General features: G+C 42.2%; 1 protein-coding gene across 2 annotated transcripts in view; it reads right to left on the bottom strand.

Moving 5' to 3' along the window:
* TSNARE1 (t-SNARE domain containing 1) overlaps positions 1-25131 on the bottom strand; it is a 706722-nt gene that overhangs the window by 202531 nt on the left and 479060 nt on the right. For both annotated transcript variants that reach the window (XM_065399459.1, XM_065399458.1), the window contains exon 11: positions 23857-23939. In XM_065399459.1, the coding sequence (XP_065255531.1) occupies positions 23857-23939 (83 nt within the window). The remainder of the gene's footprint in view (positions 1-23856; positions 23940-25131) is intronic.

Here is a 25131-nt window from a genome sequence, read left to right as displayed (position 1 = left end):
GCCTCACTATAGAAGTGGGTAAAGAGGATTTCCTTCTCACTGAGTATTACAAAGAGACACATTTTGGCATCGATTCATCATGTTCATTCCCCAATCTGAAGTAGAGCTGAGTGGAAAACCAAGCGAGGAAAGCAGCTTTTCACCCTGAAAAGCAATTTTCTGCGTGGCCAGAAAAACTATGTAAGATGGGATCCCAGGAGACCTCACAGACCTGGGACTGGAAAAAAATTAATAAATGAACCACTGATCTGCTCCAATGGCTTAATGCTACTGGGGAAAAAATAAAAGAAAACAAAAATATAGCAAGTCTCAATAGAATATTGGGCACATATAACTAAGAACAGCATCTGCAGTTATGCTACAAAGACAAGTTATAAGTGCTCTTTCACTCCATGTGCTTCTGGGTATAAGAAGATCACCAGCTGAGGTCAGAAAGACATCTCCTCCACAGGGAAAAATTCAGGTCATGGATGTGTGCACACAATTCTCACTGACTGTAAATGGAGTTGCACACACGCATACACCTCAGGACAAAATTTGGTCATGGAATATTTTATAATTAGGTGCATTATAGGAGTTCATAGTGTTATATCTAATCAATATAATTCTGCTCACACTGGTTTTACCCCACTAAATTCAGTGCTGCTACTCCTAATGGATGCCAGTGCAAGTGAGATGAGACTCAGGCCCAGTATTGCATTACTCTCCCTTCAGCATCCGATGTTGGTCATTTATGGAGACTGACTATCAAACTACATGGTCCATTGGAGTTCTTTGGTACTGCAATTCATCTATTGATGTAAAACTGTTACACATTGCCTGCATTTCTCCCCTTTGCTTTCCTACCTTACATCCAGGCTTCTCCTGGGGGTGTGATTTCTGGATAAACCAGATGGATTTCAGAGGGGAGCAAACCAAATTTCTAAAAGGTCTGGAAAATAAGATGTGCTGACATATGAAAAGGCTCAGAAAAGATCTGGAGAAAAAACAGGTTAATCGCCTATGAACTCAAAAGGATGTAAAAAAAGGAGACATTAGTTAGTAGGGTCAGAACAAGAAGTGCAGGGCTAAAACTGCAGCAGAGGAACTTTAGTTTAACTCTTAGCAAAAAATGCTTAGAAAAGCGGCCATAAGAGCACGCCAGGCAATGGATCGAGCTGCCAAAGGAGCATAAAGAATCGTCTTCACTAGAAGTGCTCAAACCTACTGGCAGCCATCAATCAGGCCTGGCGAGGGACAATAAAATCAAGGCAGCTCCACACAATGGGGATGAGACTAGATGACCTACTCTAGGGGCTTGGTCCTGAACTACTGAGTCAATGGGAGCAGGAGCAGGCTTCAGGTCTCTTCCAGGGCGGTGGGTGCTGGGAGCTGAAGATAATACTTCTCAACTGGCTATAGAATAAACTGTATATGAATAGCTCAGAAATCAAAGGAGATTTCCCCCAGTTGCTTAGCTAGAATCCCAACCCAACCATAAGGACTGTTTACTTAATGCACATGAAGAGCATAAATACTATGGCGATGAAGAGATATATTAAGTAGACAGACCACTGCATCTCCAATCTTCAGACTAAATGCTGTCTTAAGGATGCATGCTTGTTTCCCATTGACTGCAGTGATAGCTGTGTGGGTATGTATGTGTAAGGACAAAACATTGGCTCTTGGATTTTAGAAGTGATGCAGTTGATATTTTCACTACTTACGCAAATAAAGTACGTGCTCAGGCAGTTTATGATCTGCATAAGAACATCCATTCCACAATTTGTTCAGTTCTAATTAGCTTTCGATGCTAACATGCAAGGGACGCCAGAGTGAAGTAAAAAACGGATGCTCTCTCTCTCTCTCTCTGTAGGCAGTGTTGCCGAATGAGATTGTGGATTGATGTGGCAGGAGTAGTTAATTTCTGGCAGCCGCTGCAAGCATATGGTGACGTTTATCCATGCACGTGGGTGCCATGCAATACAATACCTCTGAGCCAGGCAGGCACTGCAGGCATTTCATTACTTCTCCATTCAGCAAGGCCAAAGCACGAAACTGATGAGGAAGCGAGAGATGCTCCCCTGGACAAGAAGCTCCAGGGCTACACTGTGGTCCAGATTCTGCTCTCAGTGACACCAAGAGGTTTCTGGTATAACGCCACTGAAGTTACTCCAAATTCACAGCAGTGCAACTAAATTTGGCTTTATGGCACTATTCTCATCTATGTTGCATCCCCAAAAGTGTTTCAAAACTTAGTGTCCAGGAAAAATTAAGGAGGAAGTGAATTAAATCTATACGGTAGACAGAGCCACCATTGTTTTCCCTCTCCCCCAACCGCACAAGTGTCCTATGGGTAAACTGTTCCTCAGCCTGACTCAGACAGTCCAATCACGCAGCCTGCCCTGGATGGCCTTTTCCTCTCACTTCTGAGTCCTTGATCTTTCGGACAACCGAGGCAGCTGTGCTACATTACCACGTGCGACTGACTCACAGCTGCAACTAAGCCCTCTCCTTATCACAGGACCCAGAATTCAATCTGCTCCAGGAAACAGGATGTGGCTAAATGTTCAACAATACACCTATTTCCAGGTGGGCAAAGAAATATGTTCTCCGTGCGGCTTGGAACTCTGAATGATCTGCTGATTTACCTCTGTTCTTCATCTTATAGACCCTTAGAGAGACTGCATCTTGGTTGCCATTCCTCTGTCTCTGGAGTTCATTATTTAATGTCACCCAGTCATCCGCAGAAGAGGAATCATTCCTGCATGTCACAAGATATTACATTCTCTTAATGCCCTGGGCTGACTCCACATCCCTTGTTGGTTTGTGGAAAACAAATCCAGGTTTCCTGAATGACAGTGATAAAGAAACTTCTCTAGGCTACCAACTCAGCAGTCTCCTTGTTGAATAAGCATCAGCAACAACAATATGAGAATCTACAGGTCAGTACAGGTTTGAGAAGTCCTTCCATCCTGCAAAGAACCCAAGGAGTGAATGAAATGCAGTTGTCATACTGCAAGAAAATGAACTTTACATCTGTGTGATAAAATAGTGAGCATTGAATAAAATTCTCAAATCAACACACGTATCAAGGCCAATATAAAGGTTTCCATGTTTGTAGGCACAATAGAATGCAATTGGCTTAATAATGATAGGATATTTTTCAGAGTAATAAAATATGGTTTCTTTTAATTTGCCTTCCATTTTTTGAAATGTAGAGAGAGCACTTAGGTCATGGTTTCAAGTTTTTCTCTTCAATGATAAGGACTAGAAACTTCCTTTTTTGTTTAAAATGAAAGCTGAGATTCTCATGTAATCCTGTGACTCCAGAAGCTGGGGATTTAAGAAAATATCTGGATATCACGAGGCTCAAGATAAAACCACGAGAACTGGCAACACTGCTAGCGTTGTGGCTGGGTTTACATATATTTGCATTAACAATCTATCAAGGTACCTATAAAGCATCAATCACTGCAATACTCAGGCATGAATTTCCCCAAATACTTTACAAATGTTAATGAATTAAAGCCCGTGAGATATTATTATTACCATCACCCATGGCCCCATACACTCTGGGGTAGAATGGGACTAACTGCTGGAGCAATAACCTCTAAGCTCCCTGCAACATTACTTTATCCTGTTGTCACATAATACCCTTCCTTTCCATCCCTGTACCTTCACATTACCCCACACACCTATGGCTGGCTGCTCATAGTTGAAAATGTTCATTGATGTAAAATGTGTTGATTATTTTCCACAGTGATTTAGTTTCAGGAGGGGTTTTCCCTCCCTACTGTACTCTCCAGGCAGCCAGGCTCCCCTCTCCAGGCCCTGATCCCATGATCTAGTCCAGCATAAAGTTTCCTAACCCTCCCCTATGTATTCCAACAACACGTCAGCATTTCTTTGCGCTGGCTGTCCGGGCCTCAGCTGCTGCGCTGTTCTCCAGGCAGCATGCCTCGCCGGCTTAGCTTTCTGGCTGGTCCACAGTTCCACAGCTACAAGCCTGGCTAACCAAACCCCGGATGCTTGGCTCTATGGAAGAGTGCAGGGGGCTTGCACTGTAATCCAATCCACTCCCCTTTGTGGAGAAAGCTGGGGAATGAGAGACAGGTGAAGGCAGGGCCCAGCAGGGCAGGGAGACAAAACAAAATGCTTGGCTACAGCAAAATGATTTCCAGAGGATCTGATCAACTGCAGCTCCCACCAAAAGCCAATGGATGATGTAGGTGCTCAGCATATCTGAAAATCAGGCCAGTCCTAAATATGGCTTTAGGTCCCTAACTGTAACTACCTAAGCTTGAAAAATTTAGCCAAAGCAGAACATCTTCTGGCTACAAAGTTTTTTCATGAGATAATTATTTGCTTGTGACATAGTCTGAATATGGCCTGTACTTTACGTCCCACGCTGCACTGTGATCTCACATGCCAAACAGGGTTGGGGCCTGTGGGTACGTGAATGGGAGATTTCTAAGGCACATCTAAACACTTCAGAAAGAAACAGTAAAAGGCAGTCTTCTGTAGCAGCCACTGGGGCCCTGTGTTGTTAGACATACCACTGTTTGGGCTCACTGCAGCACGGGTAACTACATTCCGTCAATGTCAATCCCCCTGCTGGTTCAACTGGATTCTTTTCTTCCTTTACTAAACGGTTTTCTAGTGGTGTTGTGTGCTAATAGAGCCTGATCTGACCATCATTACAACCAGTGGGAGACCTCCCCTGAAACAGTTGCTGCGTTTCACCTCCAAGAGGGATGACATTTCAGTGCTGGTAGAAATGATCTGTATGTCCAATTTACAGAGCAGTTTGTAAAATGCTTTGTGATCCTTGGGGAAGAAGGGCACGGTCAGAAATCGAAGATTGTCACAAACACATTCATTACATTCATATACATTTTAAGTGCTTGCTGTTTAATATGTTACAAACGTAAAAATAAATGCAAACCTCCAGCTTTTTCTATCAAAAGATAATTATAATATGTAAACTTCATTTTTGTGCACTGATGTTAAAGTATATTATACTCTGAGGGAACTTACTTCGTTCACTGGGTGTTTTATGAATATAAGGGAAGGGAGGGAAAGGAAAGAAAATACTTTATAGTGCTATCTGAAAGATGCTTATGCCACAGAAAATGGTATAATCTTTACAGCAAGAGGGAATAAAAGACACAGGGGTGCTTGTCTTTGACACTAAGGACCCTTTACACCACTCTGACAGCAAAAACAGACCTTAAAGTGGGTATATATTATATTTATGCTTACTTTAAGGCCCCTTTATACTGTTAGAGTGGTTTAAAGCTTCCTGAGTGTAACCGTGTATAAGGCCACAATGTAGCCAAAGTCATTCAGTGAAGGTGAATCCTTCCAAGCATCAAGCTATTTCAAATAACTGCCTTCTGATTTGCAAATGTTAAAGTGGATTTTGAGGTCAATAGAAGGGTTGGGATATAGGCTCTATAGCCAAGCACCATTTGTTTTTTATTTAACTCTTTGCAGTAGATGAAAAAAACCCCTGGGATTCTGGCAAGATTCTGGTAATTGAACTGTGTTAATTCTTACCAAGAATTTATTTGGCTATTTCTTCAATGGAGATTTCAGATCCATTTACCCTTTGCATGGGCAGAGAGTGGCATTATTCTTAATAAACTGATTTGGTGTGCCCTAGAAGTTTCACACTTTCACAATGAATTATGCACTGGAAAGGAAGGAAACCAATTCAAACATAAAAACAGGGGACTGTCCAATGAAACTGAAAGGCGGCAAACTCAAAACCAATAAAGGGAAATACTTTTTCAAGCAACATATAATTAGCTTGTGTCATATGATGTTGTTGAGGCCAAAAACGTAGCAAGATTCGAAGAGGGATTGGATATTTATCTGGATAACAAGAATATCCAGTTATAATACTTAATGCAAACAAAAAGGCTTGGAAGGGATATTAAACTGCAGGCTTTGTGGCATAAGCCATTCTCTAAATATTAGGGATCAGGATGAGACCTCCATGGGGGGCAGGTTATCCCCACTGTGGGGTTCCTTGCACCTTCCTAGAAAACAGCTGGTGCTAGTCTCCATTGGAGACAGGCTGCTGGACAACACGGACCTTGAGTCGGATTTGGAATGCGGTACTGCCGACCTCAAGGGTTCTCTTTCTCGGGAGCCACATTATTTTTTCAGTCTTTTCTCTAAAACCGTGTGGACTAGACATTTAGGGTTTTTAAAAGGAAAACTCAGATGCTTATGTATTCCCCAAGAGTTGAGGCTTTCAGGAAAAACACAAATATTATGAGATTCGTGATAAAATCAGTGCAAGCTGGCAATGTTGAACTGTATTATTGAGTGTTATATTCCTACAGTCCTAAATGTCCCATTCATTCATACATCATGTGTCTTTCAAACACAAAGCTAGTGAGAGAGTCAGGATAGATTGAAGGGAGAATGAATGGAATTCCGTATGCTTATACTTAGAAAACAAACTGTCTTATTTGCTCATAAAAGAACTCTCACCATTATTATTAAATCAGCAAACATAATCCAAATAGCGATAAGAACTCCATCCTGCTCCCATCAATGTCAATGACAAATTTCTCTTTGACATCAATGGAAGCAGGATCAGGCTCTCACGTTCTACAGCCTTGGCAATGATTTCTTTTATTTTTTTTTAAACCTGTTCCTAAAAATGTTTCTGGAAAAGAATAATATCCATGGGGGACAGACTCTTAAGAGTAAAGATAAATATGAACAGAGTTTATTTTTATATGTTTTGGATTTATGTAAGAAAAATATCTTTCACAATAAAAAGAACCGATACAAAATTGTTTCTCATAAATGGACAGCGCTGCTGGTTATAAAAAAGAATGATATCCTGTCCCATATTGGGCAACCAAAAAAGGCTATATGTAGAATATACCCAAGAATCTTGACCCACTAAAAAAAGAGCTACTGTAGCATTTACCATGACCTACAAAACATGAGGAATTTTTTACCCATCATAAAAAGTGTTTGTTTTAGAGAATTGTCTTTAAAAACTCTGAAAATGGTGTTTGAGAAGAGTCTGTATTTCTGTTTAGATCTCCTCTTCGACTTTCAAGATCATTCCCGAGAACACCTCGATCCCTGACTGCCCCACAGACTCGCCACTGGCTATCCGGGAGGGCAGACGGGCAGAAGTCCCAGAGGTGCAGTCTTGCACAAAATGTACTGTCTCCCTGCGTGGCTGCTGGTAGTCGACCAGCTTCTCCAGCGTCCGGTTGAGTGACTCGACATTGTCTGCCAGCCTCTTGTTCTGTTCCACTAAGTTCTCCAAGATGAGGTTCTGCTGGATCATGAGGGAGCTCTGCTGCTGGTACCAGGAGGACAAGAGGGTGCTTTGCTGGAGATGGGCATCCATCAGCTGCTTCTCAAAGTCTGAGACGTTGTACTTCCGCTTAGGATGCCGGGCAGTCTGGGATGACCGCCTCCCATAGGTAGCCCGCTGCTGCATCTGTGGGGAGGAAGGTGGGGAGGGAGAGGAAACTGAGGTGTGCAGTGCCCCCCGCTGCTCTAACGCATCTGTCTCAGCTGGCATAGGCATTTCAATAGTCCTCAAAGGCACCCATGTGCAACCAGGCACTTCCTCCTCCTCATCTGTGGGGGATCAAAATATCAAAACATGAGTTCTTTACACGTTAGCAACATAGAAAGCAGCCTCTTTGGTTAATATGCTAAAGGAACGATGTCTGCTGTGTGGGTGTGCATATGAGCTTAGGAAAGGGGCATTAGTTTGACTGTGTGCATGTGAATGTCTCAATAGGTCTCGTTCTTTGTATTTGTGAACCAGAGGGATCTCTCTCTCTCTCTCATGTAATTGTTTCATCTGAAATATTAGGTGATAAGGTCCTGGGATGTTAAATTTCCTCATGTCCCGTAGAAGATTTCCTGCTCTGCAGGGTGAATTCCTTTGAGTAACTCCAAGCTCCTGTACAAGGAGGCATCCCTGTCCTAAAGGATGGGGGTGAAACGTAAGACTCCAGGATCAAAAGCTGTTGTGTGAGAGATTCTGCCTATCTGGATCTGAGATTTCATTTGCAGAGTCCTCTCTTGCCATAAGGTTGGCTGCTGCAATCTAACTTTGCAGTGGAGATCACTTCACAGCCACCAAAGATAACCTTATAGAGAAAGGCTCCTCACCCTCCCCTTTCCCCCCAGCTTTCCCCAGTCGGTTGATGTGTGTGGATGGGATGAATGGTTTTGTTTAGGACTCTTTACCTGACTGAAGCTCCAGAGTTATGTGAGGGCCATCAGTGTGCATCACATCATCACCACCACCACCATCCTCCTCCTCTGCCACCACTCTGGCCTCAGCCTCTTTAATAGCCTCCTCCTGCCTAAGCAAAGGACTTTCCAAAATCCGCACCAGCACAGTATCAGGTCTGGGCTCCCCCGTTGAGCGACTCATCTCCACCAGCTTCTCCTTGGTGCGCCTCTTCATATCATCCCATCTCCTCCGGAGGTCCCGGGTGGTCCGGGGGGACCTGGCAACAGCATTGATCTTCCTGGCAATGCTGCACCATATCTTCTCCCTCTCTGGCTGGCTCAGGTTGACTCTCTCACTCCCATAGAGCCTAGCGTGGTTTTTGGTCACCTCCGCCACCAAAATCTCAAGTTCTACAGGAGAAAACTTTTCCTTCCTCTTCCGGGGGCCAGCAGCCATTTTAAATCTGCTCCTCTTGCAAAAAACGAAACAGGAAGGGGCAATTTGATGCTGGATTCTCATCAGGACCACTGCACATTGAAACACTCTCATGAAATACACATGCTATGCTGATGCTGGTCAGTTCCTGCTCAGGCACTGGGGCATAATGTGGCAAAGTCCATAGCTGTGTCCTTGCTAACAATGACAATGACTAAGAAAACGCTATACGCGGGGGCTTGATGTTACTAGAGCGTCACTGGAACAGAAATGAGGAGACACACAAGGATAAAATCCTCAGCTGATGTAAATTGGTGTACCTCTATTGACTTCAATGGAGTTATGCTGATTCACACCAGCTGAGGATCTGGGCCACAATCTTTAACAGGTTGAAATAACCTTTGGGTCAGATCCTCCACTCACTAGCCCTGATATAACTGAGGAGTAACTCCAGTAAAGTCAAAGTGGTGTAGGTCTGAGGAGAAGCAGGCTCACTGGACTTTCTCAGGCTCAGAACATCACGCACAGCTGGAAAACCCCATTTTTTTCTGGCAGCAGTTTTACACTGCGCAATTCCAATGACTTGAGGGGAGTTACTCCTGAATTACACAAAAGGAGAATCACCCTTCTAGAGTCTGACCCTGATCTCACTTACATTTTGACAGCAGTTTAACCCCCTTGACTCCACTAGAGCCACTTCTTATTTACAACCATGACTGTGATACAGAAACAAGCCTACAGAGTCTGCAGGTTAGAGTTTCGGCTGCTTAAAAAGGGAGGTTAACAGCATCAGATGGTAAGAATCATGCAAACAAGAGACAGAAAAGATATTTGGGGCCAGATTCACTGGTATAGCCTGGTGGGGTAAAATTGCTGTGAATCTCGTTTATCTGGCCGGTTACGCAGGGTTTTGCAACTGCTTTGCGGCACTAGAGTGACACAAAATAGCTGGAGGTATAGATCCATTACATCATCTTGTGCAACTCTCTGCCAGTGCAGAATTATTCCCAGAGGTCTATTCTTCAGTTACACTGTTAGAACTATAGTCAGCAGGTGCAACTCCCATAGAAGTCCTGGTGCCAAATTCAGCAATGAAGTAAGAGGGGGTGTAAATTGGTCAGGGAATGGATGTAATTGTAACTTAAACCAATTTGGCAGTCACAGGAAAGGGGATGTAATTAGGGACAAGAGAGGAGGGGGACGTAGCAAGAAAAGCAATAGAAGGGTTCAAGATAAAGTGGGTGTAGGATCGGTAGAGGGAATGGGATCACTTATCTACAACCTCCTTGTTGGCTGCTTTTCTCATCACAGCGTTCTCTTTGGGCCTCTCTGTATGTGAGGAACTCGTTCTTAAAACTTGACAAATTATACCTCTTTTCTGATCTAATTACAGGTAACTTGCACCATCTTTTTATCACTGTTGATTCTAGTCTACAGGGTGACACATTTCCCTCTAGGAGTTTGGTGTCCGGCCACATACGTTTCTGGTGCTTTGTAGGTTACACAGAGTAAATTCTGGGATGGAGGGCATGCTTCTCCTCCAACTTACACATTCTGTAAATAAGAGCAAATCATTGTGTACTGAAGTCAAATAAATTTACACTTGTGTGAAACATGTGCAAGTGCCAGGAGAATAGGGCCCAAATGAATCACTGTTGATTTACACTGGTTTAATTGACCCAAACTGTCTCTGGATCTGTGAAAAATTTATAGAACACAACGTTCAAAAAAAAAAAACAAAAAAAAACACTAAGTAACCCAAATTAGTAGTATTTAAATGGCTCTGTTTTATTTTAAGAGTGTTACAAATACACCTAAACAGTCACTGATTTTAATGTAGCAAACACGTTTCAACCTTTGCTTAAAAAGTGGGGAAAATATCCAGTTTTCATTTTAAATTTATCCCTATAGTAAATTACATTTGTCAGATTCTGAACAACAATCAGAGGTAGGGGGAATATCAGTCTCCCTCTTTTTTAACTATCACATAATATGAAAAACAGAAGGATGCTGGAATTAAATGGTAGTACACCTCTACCCCAATATAACGCGACCCGATATAACAGGAATTCAGATATAACGCGGTAAAGCAGTGCTCCGAGGGGGGGGGGGGGGGCTGTGCACTCCGGTGGATCAAAGGAAGTTCGATATAACGCGGTTTCACCTATAATGCAGTAAGATTTTTTGGCTCCCGAGGACAGCGTTATATCGGGGTAGAGGTGTAATAGCAAAACTGTTTTAATGAAGAATACTTAGCACTAACATAGTATGTCACATTTATGAAAGAGCAGCACAAATATGAACTTACCCTTACAATAGCCTTATTAGTACACAAGTATGTTTCACACAAATAAAGACAAATATTTCTTTATGCTGTAAAGTCATCTTGTGGAGTTCCCTGATATTGGTAAATTATTAGGGTTGGTTTTAAAAAGATCTGTATAATAGTATGGCCAGCAATATCACTGTCTGTAGTTATGCAAGCTAGGGGACGGACAATCAAATCTTATGATTCGGGAGGTGGGGCCAAGCAGGCTAAGGGACTGATCCAATCCCATTGAATTCAGTCGGACTCTTTCTTTTGCCATCAGGCCCTAAATGCATTATTGGGAGATTTTACCTTCTGCTGAAGCACTAGGTGTCAGCACTAGGTGTCAAACAATGAAAGAGACAAGATACCAGAGGTCGGCAGATGGATTGATATTCTGATATGATTAGAGCAGGGGTTTGGTTTTGAATATTTATCAGACAGCTTCAGTTCCTCAATATATTGCTCATTTAGGATGCCAATAATCACAAAGAGGCACCTAACTTAGGACAAAATCCTACATCAATGAAGTCATTGCAAAACTGTCCTCTGATTTTAGTGCTTCAGGATCAGGATTTTAGTAAGGTTTTAGCCCCAAGTATCTGGTTTGCATATCAAATAGCATGCAGGAGAACAAGAGCTTAAAAATCACAATGGATTTCAATGTCAATGGGCCTGACTCTCATTTAGATTCAGCGTGTATTTACATGAACATTTAGTTTGCAGCAAGCTGGGGTGTTGCATTAAGTGTCCACCTGGCCCCTGCTGACGCGCACTATCAGTTCCTCAGTGTGCTTCGATCGACCCTGCTTTGAAATGGGAATAGATCAAAGCACACCAGGGAACCGTTAGTGTGCATCAGCGAAGTCCACATGGACAATTAGTGTGCAGCAGGATAGTGCTGGGTAAGACTCACACTCCAGCTTGCCACAAACGAAATGTTCATGTAGACAAGCCTTAAGGCGCCTTTACACTGCCAGTGTGATGTAAAGGGGCCTTAGTGTATCTGAAAATCAGGTCCAACGGCCTTATTGGCTTGCAAAGTATAAAAGTACACCTCTACCCTGATATAACGCGGTCCTCGGGAGGCAAAAAATCTTACCGTGTTATAGGTGAAACCGCGTTATATTGAACTTGCTTTGATCCACCGGAGTGCACAGCCCTGCCCCCCCCGGAGTGCTGCTTTACCGCATTATATCCGAATTCGTATTGTATCGGGTCGCGTTATATTGGGGTAGAGGTGTATTACCAAAAGAAATATACCAAATATTAGTAGTGATAGATTATACTGTAAGCTGCTGCTGTTGCACTCAATGGGCCTGATTCTCAGTTACACTCACAACACTCAGAGAAAAGGGATCTTGAGGTAAATGAAAATCAGACACAAGGACTTCCCAGCAGTGCAGGAAAAGGTTAGATTTCTAAGGCCTGATTCCTCTCTCTTTTCCACCTTGGTGTAACTCCATGGATTTCAATGGAGCTAGTCCCGAGTTACGCTTGTGTACATGAGATCAGAATCAGATCGTTAAGCATCCTGGATACTCTCTCTTAGGTAATTAGTACCCCAATGGTAGCAAAATTTGCCACAGGCTCTTTAAGCACCATAAGTGATCAAGGCCTTTGTTTTCCATCTCATCTGAAAGGCACCATTCTCCAGAAGCAGAGCCCCTAATTCAATGCTGGGACACTGGTTCGGCAATGAGTCAGAGAGAAAGGACTGCATCCTAAAATGACTCATTGCAATATGCTCTGGGCTTCTTGAAGCTCCCCCATCCAAACAGTAGTGAATCTCAATCCCACTGAGTTTACAAGATATGAGAAGATGACAAACGAGGAGGTAGGATTGCATGGCCATGTTGCTAACACATACATATATTGGACATTTTTAAAGAGTTAGCACCATTTACTTGTAATGATATACAGTTCATGGGTTTATTTTTAAAATAAAGCACTCCCATGAATGTTTGAGATGATTTTAAGAACGGGGCTCTCCAAATTATATCCTGTAGTTGCCCAATAACAAAAAAAGAAACTTTCAGCTGCTTAGGAAAGCACTTCAACAGGCCATAGTTTGTTGCCAGGAAAGATGAGTTGGCAGCGTAACCTCAGCTAATGAGTACTCTATCCATACCACCTGGGCACATCAGACAAGCAAAGTAGGGTCAGGGGCTTAGTCAGTATATTGAACATAAATATCCAGGTGGAAAAACGTTCACCCACACATGTGGACATGTACCACACACCCATTCACAGATGTATAAGACATCATACTGCATAAACGCTGAACTCCTATCAGCAGCAGGGATACTCACATGAACTCCACAAATGCTCTAGTTCTGAGTCAGCTTGACAATATTGTCTATAATTCCCTTCAAGTCAAATGGTTCAGTCTAAATATAATGAAGAATGTCTGGTCTGATATTTTAAACAAAGAATCCCCCCTTACTGAGGAGATCATGACTTCACTATGGCCTTGTCAACACACCTAACTTTACTAAGCCACCTGTTTCCTGCAGCTGTCTGGCTGGTTTGCTAGCTCTACTAGATGCTTATGGCATGACCATTCCTTACAAAAAGTTATGTTCCTAAATATGCAATCATGATAAATTTAGTTTATGTAAAGCTATTGCATCCTGATGTTGTTATGCCCAGTATGCATCAGGCTGAATTCACTCTTGGCCTTATGTAACAGACTCTGCCTCATTGACATGTCCTGCCATACAATCTATATCAGGGGTCGGCAACCTTTCAGAAGTGGTGTGCTGGGTCTTCATTTATTCACTCTGATTTAAGGTTTCGCGTGCCAGTCATACATTTTAACGTTTTTAGAAGGTCTCTTTCTATAAGTCTATAATATATAACTAAACTATTGTTGTATGTAAAGTAAATAAGGTTTTTAAAATGTTTAAGAAGCTTCATTTAAAATTAAATTAAAATGCAGAGCCCCCTGGACCAGTGGCCAGGACCACTGAGTGCCACTGAAAATCATCTCGAGTGCCGCCTTTGGCACACGTGCCATAGGTTGCCTACCCCTGATCTATATAGTACATTTCTCTCATGAAAACATAGAATCATTTGGGCCAAAACACGTGATGGACAAATTTTGTTTCTTGTAAACAAACCACTGGCCAGGATTCAAAAATTAAGATGATTAAACTAACACCGAGCTACAGAAATCATCTCCCCTGATAATCCGAATGAAGAGATGCTTAGATGTTATCAGAATTCTTCTGCAAAACTGCCCCTTAGCACTCACAAGCATCCATCTGAAAGCCCTAAACAAACCTTATCCCAATAAATATTTGATCACACAGATCCATTGTTTAGAGGAAAAGATGGGTTTAAATAAATGTTATGGCTCAGACCTTGCTGAGGTTAAATTCCTGCATTCACTCATCTCATTTATCACTTGGACTGCAGCTGACTCGAATACCATTTCCCATGGTAAGCAGCTGTTTTGTAATGGGCCGCATTTACAATAAAATAAAACACACATACAGACAGAAGCTGCTTCAGAATAAAACACTCTCCAATCTGTAATCTCAGCCTGCCTTTCATATGCAGCCACTGGAGCAGGCAGAAAAGAAAGCACACTTTTTATCAGAACCACCTGCAGCAGCCTATTTGTCATTGGAAGTTAAAGCACAATACAGTTTAATTGTAAAAGGCATTGTTCATACCACAATACCTTGCAAGTTCACAGGATATTGCTACAATAAAGAAGGATGAGAGTCGGCAGGAACAGTGGACAAGGAGTGGCATGAAGGTGTAGCCCATTACTTCATTTTATCATTCATTTATTGTGTGTTGTATGATGTTATGATTAACTAACATGCTATGTCATATATAATACTTGTCTACTAAATAGATTTAAGTTGTAGGACTATAGAATAATAGATTGATCAGTAGTCAGAAGGGATAAATATGCATTAGGTATCTAGGTAAGTAGGGCAGAAACACAAGGCCTACAGGCTCGGGCCTGTACGTTTTAGCTTAGCCATACTAGGCAATAGGCTTAAGAAATGCTGATATAAGTAAGTGACCAAAGAATGACCCTATGACACAAGTTTATGGGAAGAGATGTACCAATGAGTGGTATTGCGAACAATTAACTGTAAGAGTAATTTTGCGTACAAGTCACATGCACAGCGTGTTAGGTGTAGTCAGAATCACAAGAGAAAAGAGGTTTCCCAGATTGGGTAAAATGAGTTCCCTATGGGAAAACTCCAGCAAGAACCATCCCTCTACTGATGATCAATTGGCAAGGCAGCCATCAAACCTTAACAATATCATTAAGGATGTGAGTATGACTATATTTCGAACTTGTGCATAGGTCTTTATAGGATTTCTATATGCTTGGGTACTCATAACCTGAATTGTAACTTTAACAAAATTGACAAAACAAACTAGACCTTGTACTTGTCAATGTATGTGTATGTCTTTGTGTGTTCCTAGAGACCCTAAATCTGAAGCAAGTAGCAGAGGTGACTTTCACTCTGCTAAGCTGGAAACTGTTGCCACCAAAGCTGAACCCACAGTGGTGCAATACAACATTACTAAATTCACTTTAAATAAAATAAAAGGTTAGAAAGGACTCCTGTGAGTAAGTGGGGAAGTAGACCATAGAGCATGAATATAGGCATCCTGACGAGGTGGATTTTGACCTGCATGGGACAAACAAATTAGTAGGATCAATGCAAGTGAACAGACTGTTCAAGGTAGCTGTGATGATGGCAGCAAAGGGTCAACCCTGAAAATGAAAAAATGGGGATGGGGGATTGAGAAAAGTCCAGAATTGGTAGAGGAGAAGGAAGATGTAGGGATATTGGGAGCGAGATAAGATGGTAGAAGGAGAGGAGATCAAGAGAATGAGATGTAAGAGGAATGAAGAGCTGGAAAGTGAGGAGATCAGTTATATATGCTTATGGGAGTGGATGCGGGGATGGGAGGGTGGAGGTTTTTGAAAGGGGCTGGTTAGTGTTAGTGTGTACAGAGAAGTAATGCTTCAGCTTGGAGAACAGAAAGTAGTTATGATGGGAGTGCTGCTGGGAGAACACAAAGGATGCAGTTAGAATAAGCAAGACATGAAGGAACAAATCCATGAATTAGCGATTCAGTACATTTTGGGAGGTTTATTTATTTGTGAAGGGACTGTCATGACTTGGGACCATGGGAATTTTGGCTGGTAGGAAAGTTTTGTTTCTACTTCTGGGGAAGGGGTTCAAACAAAGGCTTATCTGTAAAATTAAAAAAAAATCACTGTTTTAATTTAGTTTGCTTAGAACCTTTGCAAGGCTTTGAGTCCCCGTTACAACTTTTTATTTAGCTCCCATTACATTCATAGACGGAATCGCTACAGAACAGCTTTAAAATCCCCCAAATAAAACTTTCAATCAGTGCTAATTACTAAAACGAGAAGCATGTTCAGCCATATTCATTCTCCAGACACACATGTCTAAGCAATAACCCACAAGAAATTAGTTACCACTTCTCTGCCATTACTCATCAGTTAGGATTCTGACCTGCAAGCACTTCTACTCTTGTATTCCCATGAGACAAAGTAATCGTGTTGTGTTAGTGTGTTACATTTACATTGCATTGAACAATGATGTGGCATCAATTTACAGTGACTTCTCAGAATATCATAATGCAGTCTCATGGATTAAGATGTAATCTCATTGCATCATGGCACTACATCATCATAGTATGCACAAAATAAATTTGGGACGAATTATGTGCTTGGTAAATAAGGTTCCAAGGACAAATCTATAGAAATCAAGACTGCCCTACAAATTTCAGAACAGTAGCACTCCTTTATCAGAACAAATGATTTAGTTGGTGTTGGTCCTGCTTTGAGCAGGGGGTTGGACTAGATGACCTCCTGAGGTCCCTTCCAACCCTGATATTCTATGATTAGAAACCATGAATTGCATTGTGAGGTTCAAAATGCCAAGGGACTTCAAGAATCTGAGAAGGTAAAACTGGAGCTCAGAACAAACTAGTGGAACTTTTTTATTTACCCTGCTGTACCTCTGTTTGACAAAAAAGAGAACATAAAAAAAATCCAAAGTAGCTATTTTTGCACATGCTGAAGCCAGCCCTTCATTGATAGCCTCCAGATCCACTGATAGATCTGTCTCTATCAAATAACCCAAAAAGATACAGAGCATTCCTGTAAGTGAAAAGCATGGCGTGGTAGTCCAGTGCATTGGAATATCATTTCAGGCCCACACCAACCTCAGTTTCCTAATACCAGTGAAGATGAGAAAAGCCAGCCTCCGGTGATCAGGAGTGAAGTCAGAGGACCTCGTGGAAATGTGACCCTATGTTGCATTGATCATAATGACTAACACTTATGACACCCTCAGCATTTTATCTCCTTCATTTTACTTCAGAGAATGACAGGATTCAATGACCTAGATTGTGCTCTAGTCATCTGTCAGAAAAATAAATTTAAGCCAACTAATAATTAGCACATAATAAAAAGAAATGGAAGCAATCATAGAATCGTAGGACCGGAAGGTACCTTGAGAGTCTTCGAGTCCAGTCTCCTGCACTCAAGGCAGGACTATGTATTATCCAGACCAGTGATTTTCAAACTTTTTTTCTGGGGACCCAGTTGAAGAAAATTGTTGATGCCCGTGACCCCCTGGAGCTGGGGATGAGGGGTTTGGGGTGTGGGAGGGGCTCAGGGCTGGGGCAGAGGGTTGGGGTGAGGGCTGCGGGGTGGGGCTGGGAATGAGGGGTTCAGGGTGTGGGAGGGCAGGAGGTTGGGGTGTTGGAGGGGATCAGGGCTCTGGGCTGGGGCTGAGGCATTTGGGGTACAGTAGGGGTTCTGGGTTGGGGGGGCTCAGGGCTGGGACAGGGGTTTGGGGTGCGGGAGGGGGTCAGGGCTCTGGGCTGGGGATGTAGGCTCTGGGATGGGGTTGGGGATGAGGAGTTTGGGGTGCAGGAAGGGGTTCCAGGTTTGGAAGGGCTCAGGGCTGGGGCAGGGGATTGGGGCACGGGGTTGGGGCGCGGACTTACCTCCGGTGGCTCCCGGTCAGCAGCGCAGCTGGGGTGCACCGTGAACCACGCTGCACCCTGGAAATGGCCAGGAGCAGGTCTGGCTCCTAGGCGGAGGCGCGCAAGCAGCTCCGGGTGACTCTCACCCGCAGGCACCGCTCCCCCAAATCCCATTGGCCGGTTGCTCGGGGCGGGGGCAGCGCGCAGAGCCCTGTGGCCCCCCTGCCTAGAAGCCAGACCTGCTGCTGGCCACTTCTGGTGTCAGAAAAGGTAGGCACTATCCTGCCTTAGCTGGGCAGCACTGCCGACGGGACTTTTAACGGCCTGGTCGGCGGTGCTGACCAGAGCAAGGCAACCTGCTCCTTACATGCCGTGACCCACTAGTGGGTCATGACCCAAGGTTTGAAAAACTCTTGATATAGACCATCCCTGACAGGTGTTTGTATAGCCTGTTCTTAAAGATCTTCAATGATGGAGATTCTACAACCTCCCTAGGCAATTTATTCCAGTCCTTAACCACCCTGATAGTTAGGAAGTTTTTCCTAATCTTAAACCTCCCTTGCTGCAATTTAAGCTCATTGCTTCTTGTCCTATCCTCAGAGATTAAAGAGAACAATTTTTCTCCCTCCTCCTTGTAACAACTTTTTATGTCCCTGAAAACTGTTATCATGTCCCCCCCTCAGTCTTCTCTTCTCCAGACCAAACAAATCCAATTTTTTCAATCTTCCCTCTAAGTCATGTTTTCTAGACCTTTAATCAATTTTGTTGCTCTTCTCTGGACTTTCTTCAATTTGTCAACGTCTTTTCTGAAATGTGGCACCCAGAACTGGACACAATACTCCAGTTGAGGCCTAATCAGCGCAGAGTAGAGCAGAAGAATTACTTCTTGTGTCTTGCTTACAACACTCCTGCTAATACATCCCAGAATGATGTTTGCTTTTTTTGCAAGTATTACACTGTTGACTCCTATTTAGCTTCTGATCCACTAAGACCTGCAGATCCCTTTCCGCAGTACTCCTTCCTAGGCAGTCATTTCGCATTTTGTATGTGTGCAACTGACTGTTCCTTCCTAAGTGGAGTTACTTCAGATCATTTCTCCAGTTTGTCCAGATCATTTTGACTTTTAATCCTATCCTCCAAAGCACTTGCAACCAATCCCAGCTTGGTATTGTTTGCAAACTTTATAAGCTTATTATCTAAATCATTGATGAAGATATTGAACAGAACCAGACTCAGAACTGATCCCTGCTAGGCACCACTCAATATGCCCTTCCAGCTTGACTGTGAACCACTGATAACTCTGGAAATGGTTTTCCAAGCAGTTGTGCACCCACCTTATAGTAGTAGCTCCATCTAGGTTGTATTTCTCTAGTTTGTTTATGAGAAGGTCATGCAAGACAGTATCGAAAGCCTTACTAAATTCAAGTTATAACACATCTGCCACTTCCCCATTATCCACTAGGCTTGTTACACTGTCAAAGAATGCTAGAAGGTTGGTTTGACATAATTTGTTCTTGACAAATCTGTGCTGACTGTTATTTATCACTGTATTATCTTCTAGGTGTTTGCAAATTGATTGCTTAATTATTGCTCCATTATCTTTCCAGGTACTGAAGTTAAGCTGATTGGTCTGTAATTTCACTCAGGACCGGCTCCAGGCACCAGCTTACCAAGCAAGTGCTTGGGGCGGCCACTCTGGAGAGGGGCAGCACATCCAGCTGTTCGGCGGCAATTCCGCGGACGGTCCCTCACTCCTGCTCGGAGCGAAGGACCTTCCGCCGAATTGCCGCCGCAGATCGCGATTGCGATCGCAGCTTGGTTTTTTTTTTTTTTTTTTGTTTGGCTGCTTGGGGCGGCCAAAACCCTGGAGCCGGCCCTGATTTCACTTTTTAGAGATTGGCACTATATTTCCCCTTTTCCAGTCCTCTGGAATCTCCCGTCTTCCATGATTAATCGCTAATGGTTCAGCTATCTCTTCAGTCAGCTCCGTGAGTATTCTAGGATGTATTTCATTAGGCCCTGGTGACTCGAAGACATCTAACTTGTCTTAGTCATTTTTAACTTGTTATTTCCCTATTTTGGCCTCTGATCCTACCACATTTTCACTGGCATTCACTGTTAGACATCCAATTGCTACTAACCTTTTTGGTGAAAACTGAAACAAAAAAGTCATTTAGCACTTCTGCCATTTCTACGTTTTCTTTTATTGTTCCCCCACTCCCCTCATTGAGTAATAATAGATCTATCCTGTCCTTGGTCTTCCCCTTGTTTCTAATATATTTGTAGAATGTTTTCTTGTTACCCTTTGGGTCTCTAGAATTATAGCTTCATAGCAACATTGGGCTGGAAGAGACCTCGAGAAGTCATCAAGTCCAGCTCCTTGTGCTATAGAAGGACCAAGTAAACTTAGAACATCCCTGAAAGGTTTTTGTTCAACTTGTTTTTAAATGCTTCCAGGGATGGGGACTCCATGACTTCCCTTGAAAGCCCATTCCAGAGCTTGACTACCCTTAGAGTTAGAAAGTTTTTCCTAATATTTAACCTAAATCTTCCTTGCTGCAGATTAAGCCCTTTACTTTTTGTCCTACCTTCAGTGGAAATGGAGAACATTTGATCATTGTCCTTTTTATAACAACCCTTAACATATTGGAAGACTGTTATCAGGTTCCCCTCTTAGTCTTCTTTTCTCAAGGCTAAACATGCCCAGTTTTTTTAACCTTCCTCACAGGTCAGGTTTTCTAAACCTTTGATCATTTTTGTTGCTCTCCTCTGGACTCTTTCCAATTTGTCCACATCTTTCCTAAAGTGAGGTACCTAGAATTGGACACAGTACTCCAGCTGGGGCCTTACTGGTATCGAGTAGTGCGGGATAATTACCGCCTGTGTCTTACAAACAACACGCTTGTTAATACATCCCAGAATCATATTAGCACTTTTTGCAGCTACATCATATTGACAACTTATATTCAGTTTGTGGTCCACTATGAAGGTTAAGCTTGTCCAATGCTGAACAAACATTTATACTAGGGCACTGAACATCCTCACTAAAATAATTAACTCGGTTATGCCTCTGGGCTAACGTAGCACCTCTTTCACTCATAATATCATGGTCAGTAGAAATTCACCCACCACTTCCCCTGCTTGTAGTTCAGATACAGCGGGCCAGATCTCAACTGCTGTAAATCAAAAGTCAATGAGCTATAGAGATTTACAGCAGCTGCCAAGGGTTCAAGACACACTATTAAGATATTATTTCTCTTCATTTAACTCCTGGATAGATACAGAGAGTATGTGTATTAACCTCTATCTACGGTAGACATATGGGCCCCTGTCACCATAATATCTGACCACTTCAAAATTTTAAAATATTTATCTTCACAATATGAGGTGGGAAAGTGCTATTTTCCCTGCTTTACAGCTGAGGAACTGAGAAATAGAGAGTCTAAGGCCCAGATTTGTAAAAGTATTTAGGTGTTGCTGCACTCAGCATTACAACACCTAGCTGATTTAGGAGTATAATTCCAGTTTTCTAAAAGGATTTAGGCAATGCCTAAAGACTTTAAAAATCTGGGCCTAAATGACTTGTCCAAGGTCTCTCAGAAAATCTGTTGGGGAGCTGGGACTTGAACCCACACCTGGAACCCAAGTCTTAAGATAGTGCCCTAACCACTGGACCAGCTAATCTTTTCTGCTACTAAAGAGATACATTATTATTCAAGTACACTTACGTACACAGGGCTGTGTTCATACATACACACACATATTATGAAGCAGATGCCCCTCTTCCGCAAGTACATCTGTGGTAAATTGAACAAGTCTCCAAGCACAAACGCAAACAGGGGAGGCCGCAAAGCCATTGAAGATAAGCTACAGTGTGTTTCTCGCATGGGTTTTATGTAATGAGAAATTTCCAGTTTCCTCCATATAGATAGATAGACAGATGGGTGGGAGGATGGGGGGAGTCACAGCAGAGAAGCAAAATGCTGCTGTCAGCACGGATATCTTGGGCTGAGGGGAAGACAGTTGCAAAAGTAAAGTACCAGGCAAAGTTGCTTAACCGGAGCATACTTGTATTTGTTTAAATATTTTTATCACTGGCTGAAAACTATTTTGTAAGAGTTAAAGAAAAGCTATTTGCTTATGCTTTGTTATGGTCATGTCTGGGTTGCGGCCAGTGGTCCATGTTGCATTGCTGAAGCTACTGTTCTATGCTCTGTTTGAACACTATGCTAAGTAACCCATCACTTTAACTTTATTCCCAACAGAAATCCCTTTATTAAGGACTACAGTTGGTCTCAAACTCAAATATTTCAACACATTCACAAAGAAGAGATACGTAACAAATGCATGTAAGCTAGCCAGCATTTATAGGAGAACCCCAACATGCCATGAGGTGTGGGTAATAGCAATATACAATGGCAAGGGAGCTACACAGAGAGATAGAGTAGAGCAGCACAAGGAACGCTAATGGCTTTAAAGGGTGTGACATTCCAACCAGTGCAGCCCCTTTCAAGCCAAGTGGTCTACAAAGTCATCCAGCTCATCAGTCTGTCTCAAGTATGTATTTATAAACATCCAACACTAAGTATGTAAAACGGTGGTTTAGTTTGGCATAGTATTATCCATACAGTATATTCTGTTCACTATGCTATGATCTTGAGGGATCTGGAATGCAGACTCTACAAAGAGGCCAGAGTACAATCCCATGGATCGTATCTAAAGTTTGTTGACAGGGAAATTCTGTTAAGCAGAGTTCAGTAATCTTGGGTTGTTCCAGGCATGTGGGGTAATTCATGAACATACCCAATTTATTCCAGCCACAACATTGCCTATAGTACATTATTGACTAAGAGATTTGTGCATAAATGTGTGCTTCTGCCCCAAACATATATTCAGTGTTCCCCCTCTATAGATTTAGGTCATGCCAATGTTCCACAGAAATGCTTCTGCCTGAACAGACATTATTATCACGTGCTTAATCACCTACAGAACCTATAATCAGACAATCAGGGCAGACTTTAAAAAGCATACTATTTCATCGCCTGTGAACAGAATCCTGCAGTCTCTACTTGGGCAAAACTCCCAATGAGTTTTGCTGAGTAAGATCTTCAGAATTATGCCCTACATTAATTAGCAAAGAGAAGGTTCTGTTCACTCACATGTAATCTAAGCTATAATTTTTCATAAAAATGCCTACAAGTTTGGATACAAGCAACTAACTTTGGGCTTTAATACATTTATGTTTCAGAAAAACAAAGTTTATCTTAACAACTTTTGGTCTGTCTAATCCAATGTAAGTAATAATGAAGCTTTAATGGATTTGGGATTTTTACCCCTTGTCTTCATGCCTAGAAAGTATTGACCTCAAAAAGTCAAGCTGTTCTTTTTGGTCCAGCTATTTTCAAACACGACTAACTTTTTTTAGTGTAATTTACTCTTGCTCTGATGAAAACAAAATGAAAATTGCCTTAAAAAGTGCTGAAAACCATTTCTTTATCCATTATTTACCAACTGCATCTTGTCTGCTGGCAACACTCAGTTGCTTGATTATAGGGAAACATTCCAGTAAGAAGAACATATATGCTTAAATGATGCACTTTTTATGCCATCCTTCCAAGAACAACAGTAGCTAATTGCTCAGTTTCCTACTGGGAAATGTCTCTTTAATATGCAGATCTCTAAATGACTACTCCAAATCAAGTTGCCAACACTAGTCCGTTAATCATATGAAAGACTTTAGCTTTCACTTAGACTAATCTTTATTATACTTCCAGGTAGTGCAAGAACACAGCAGAGTTTGTGCCATGTGCTCATGGAAATAAAACAGCTTTCAACTGTTTTATTTTAATTAATGCTACTGAATGTATCTATAGGATTTTTTAGACCAACTTACTTGGTGCTGACTGGCTTTAGCCAACTGCTCATTGGCTGATTCTACATTAGAAGATGCAGTCTCAATGTTGGCTTCAATACTATCTGTAAATTAAGATAATAGAAGGTAATTACATGGTACAAAGCTAAAGGAATAATTCACACCAACAACAATGCAGTAATTTAACGGGGGGCATGAACAAACAGGAAAGAGCCACACATCCTTTTGTTTGCAAGTTCGGAAAGCGAGGGGGTGCCCATAAGGGCCATCCAAAATTTGGCAAAAAGAAGGAGCCTAAATAATCCCAGAGGCAGAGTAACTGGTGAATATCATACAAAATGGAAAGGTTATGAGCCTGATCCAATGGAAAGAATCCATGGGCTCCAATGGATCAGGGCTTCTATACGACTGGTAATCTCACTGGATGGGAGTTACATTCTAAAATGGGATACAGGAGGTATATCACGTTTGTGCTTCTTGATTTGTCCTGCTATAAAGATCTTCATTTTTTACCTCTGAGTGAAGGAAAAACATTTGGAAAAGAAGGATTAATAACTACAGAGCGCAGCCAGTTGAGGGGGGGGGGGGGGGAGGAATCAATACATGCCAGTCAAAGAAAGCAATGTTTTAAATGGACACCAGTCCTGTGTTTAGAAACCAACATCTATGTTGCAAAAGCTGCAATTAAGAGTTAGATTGTGTATCAAATAGAAACATCACAGTCACAGCCAAATCGTTCCCTCAGAGACGCGCACACAGCGACTACTGGTCTCAGTGGGAGTTGCATGTTTGCACTGCAGAGGAGAAAGCAGACCACTGGGTATATATAAATCACCTGGGGGAAAGTACTATAGGCAGAAAGTTGGGAATAAGGTTTCAGGGCTTGATCCAACTCTCCATAAAGTCAATGGAAAGACTTTACGTGACATGGTAATTGAATGGATCCTCGGTACAGAAAATTGGTTTAATTAATTTATTCTTTTATTTTCAAAACAGAGAAAATTAAAAAAGGACATTTCTGTGGAGTGGGAAAAGCTGAGCTTTCAGATGCTGTTATGCACTCATAGATACTTTTCAGAAGATTCGTTTTATTCTGCTTTGTAAATGAAACAATTTTGTAAGGCTGCTAATACACTTGGGCACTTATGATACCTTAAAGAAAATGAAATGAGTTTAATGTGTGGAAACCTACTCAAAAGCATTCATCACAACTTGGGGGGGAGGTCCTATTCTTTTCATTCTTGAATACGTGCATCTGTATTAGCAGTGCAGAAACTCTATGGGCAGTGCTATTAA

Source organism: Emys orbicularis, chromosome 2 (assembly GCF_028017835.1).
Source record: "Emys orbicularis isolate rEmyOrb1 chromosome 2, rEmyOrb1.hap1, whole genome shotgun sequence".
NCBI classification, from domain to species: domain Eukaryota; kingdom Metazoa; phylum Chordata; order Testudines; family Emydidae; genus Emys; species Emys orbicularis.
This window is presented reverse-complemented; position numbering and strand designations above follow the sequence as displayed.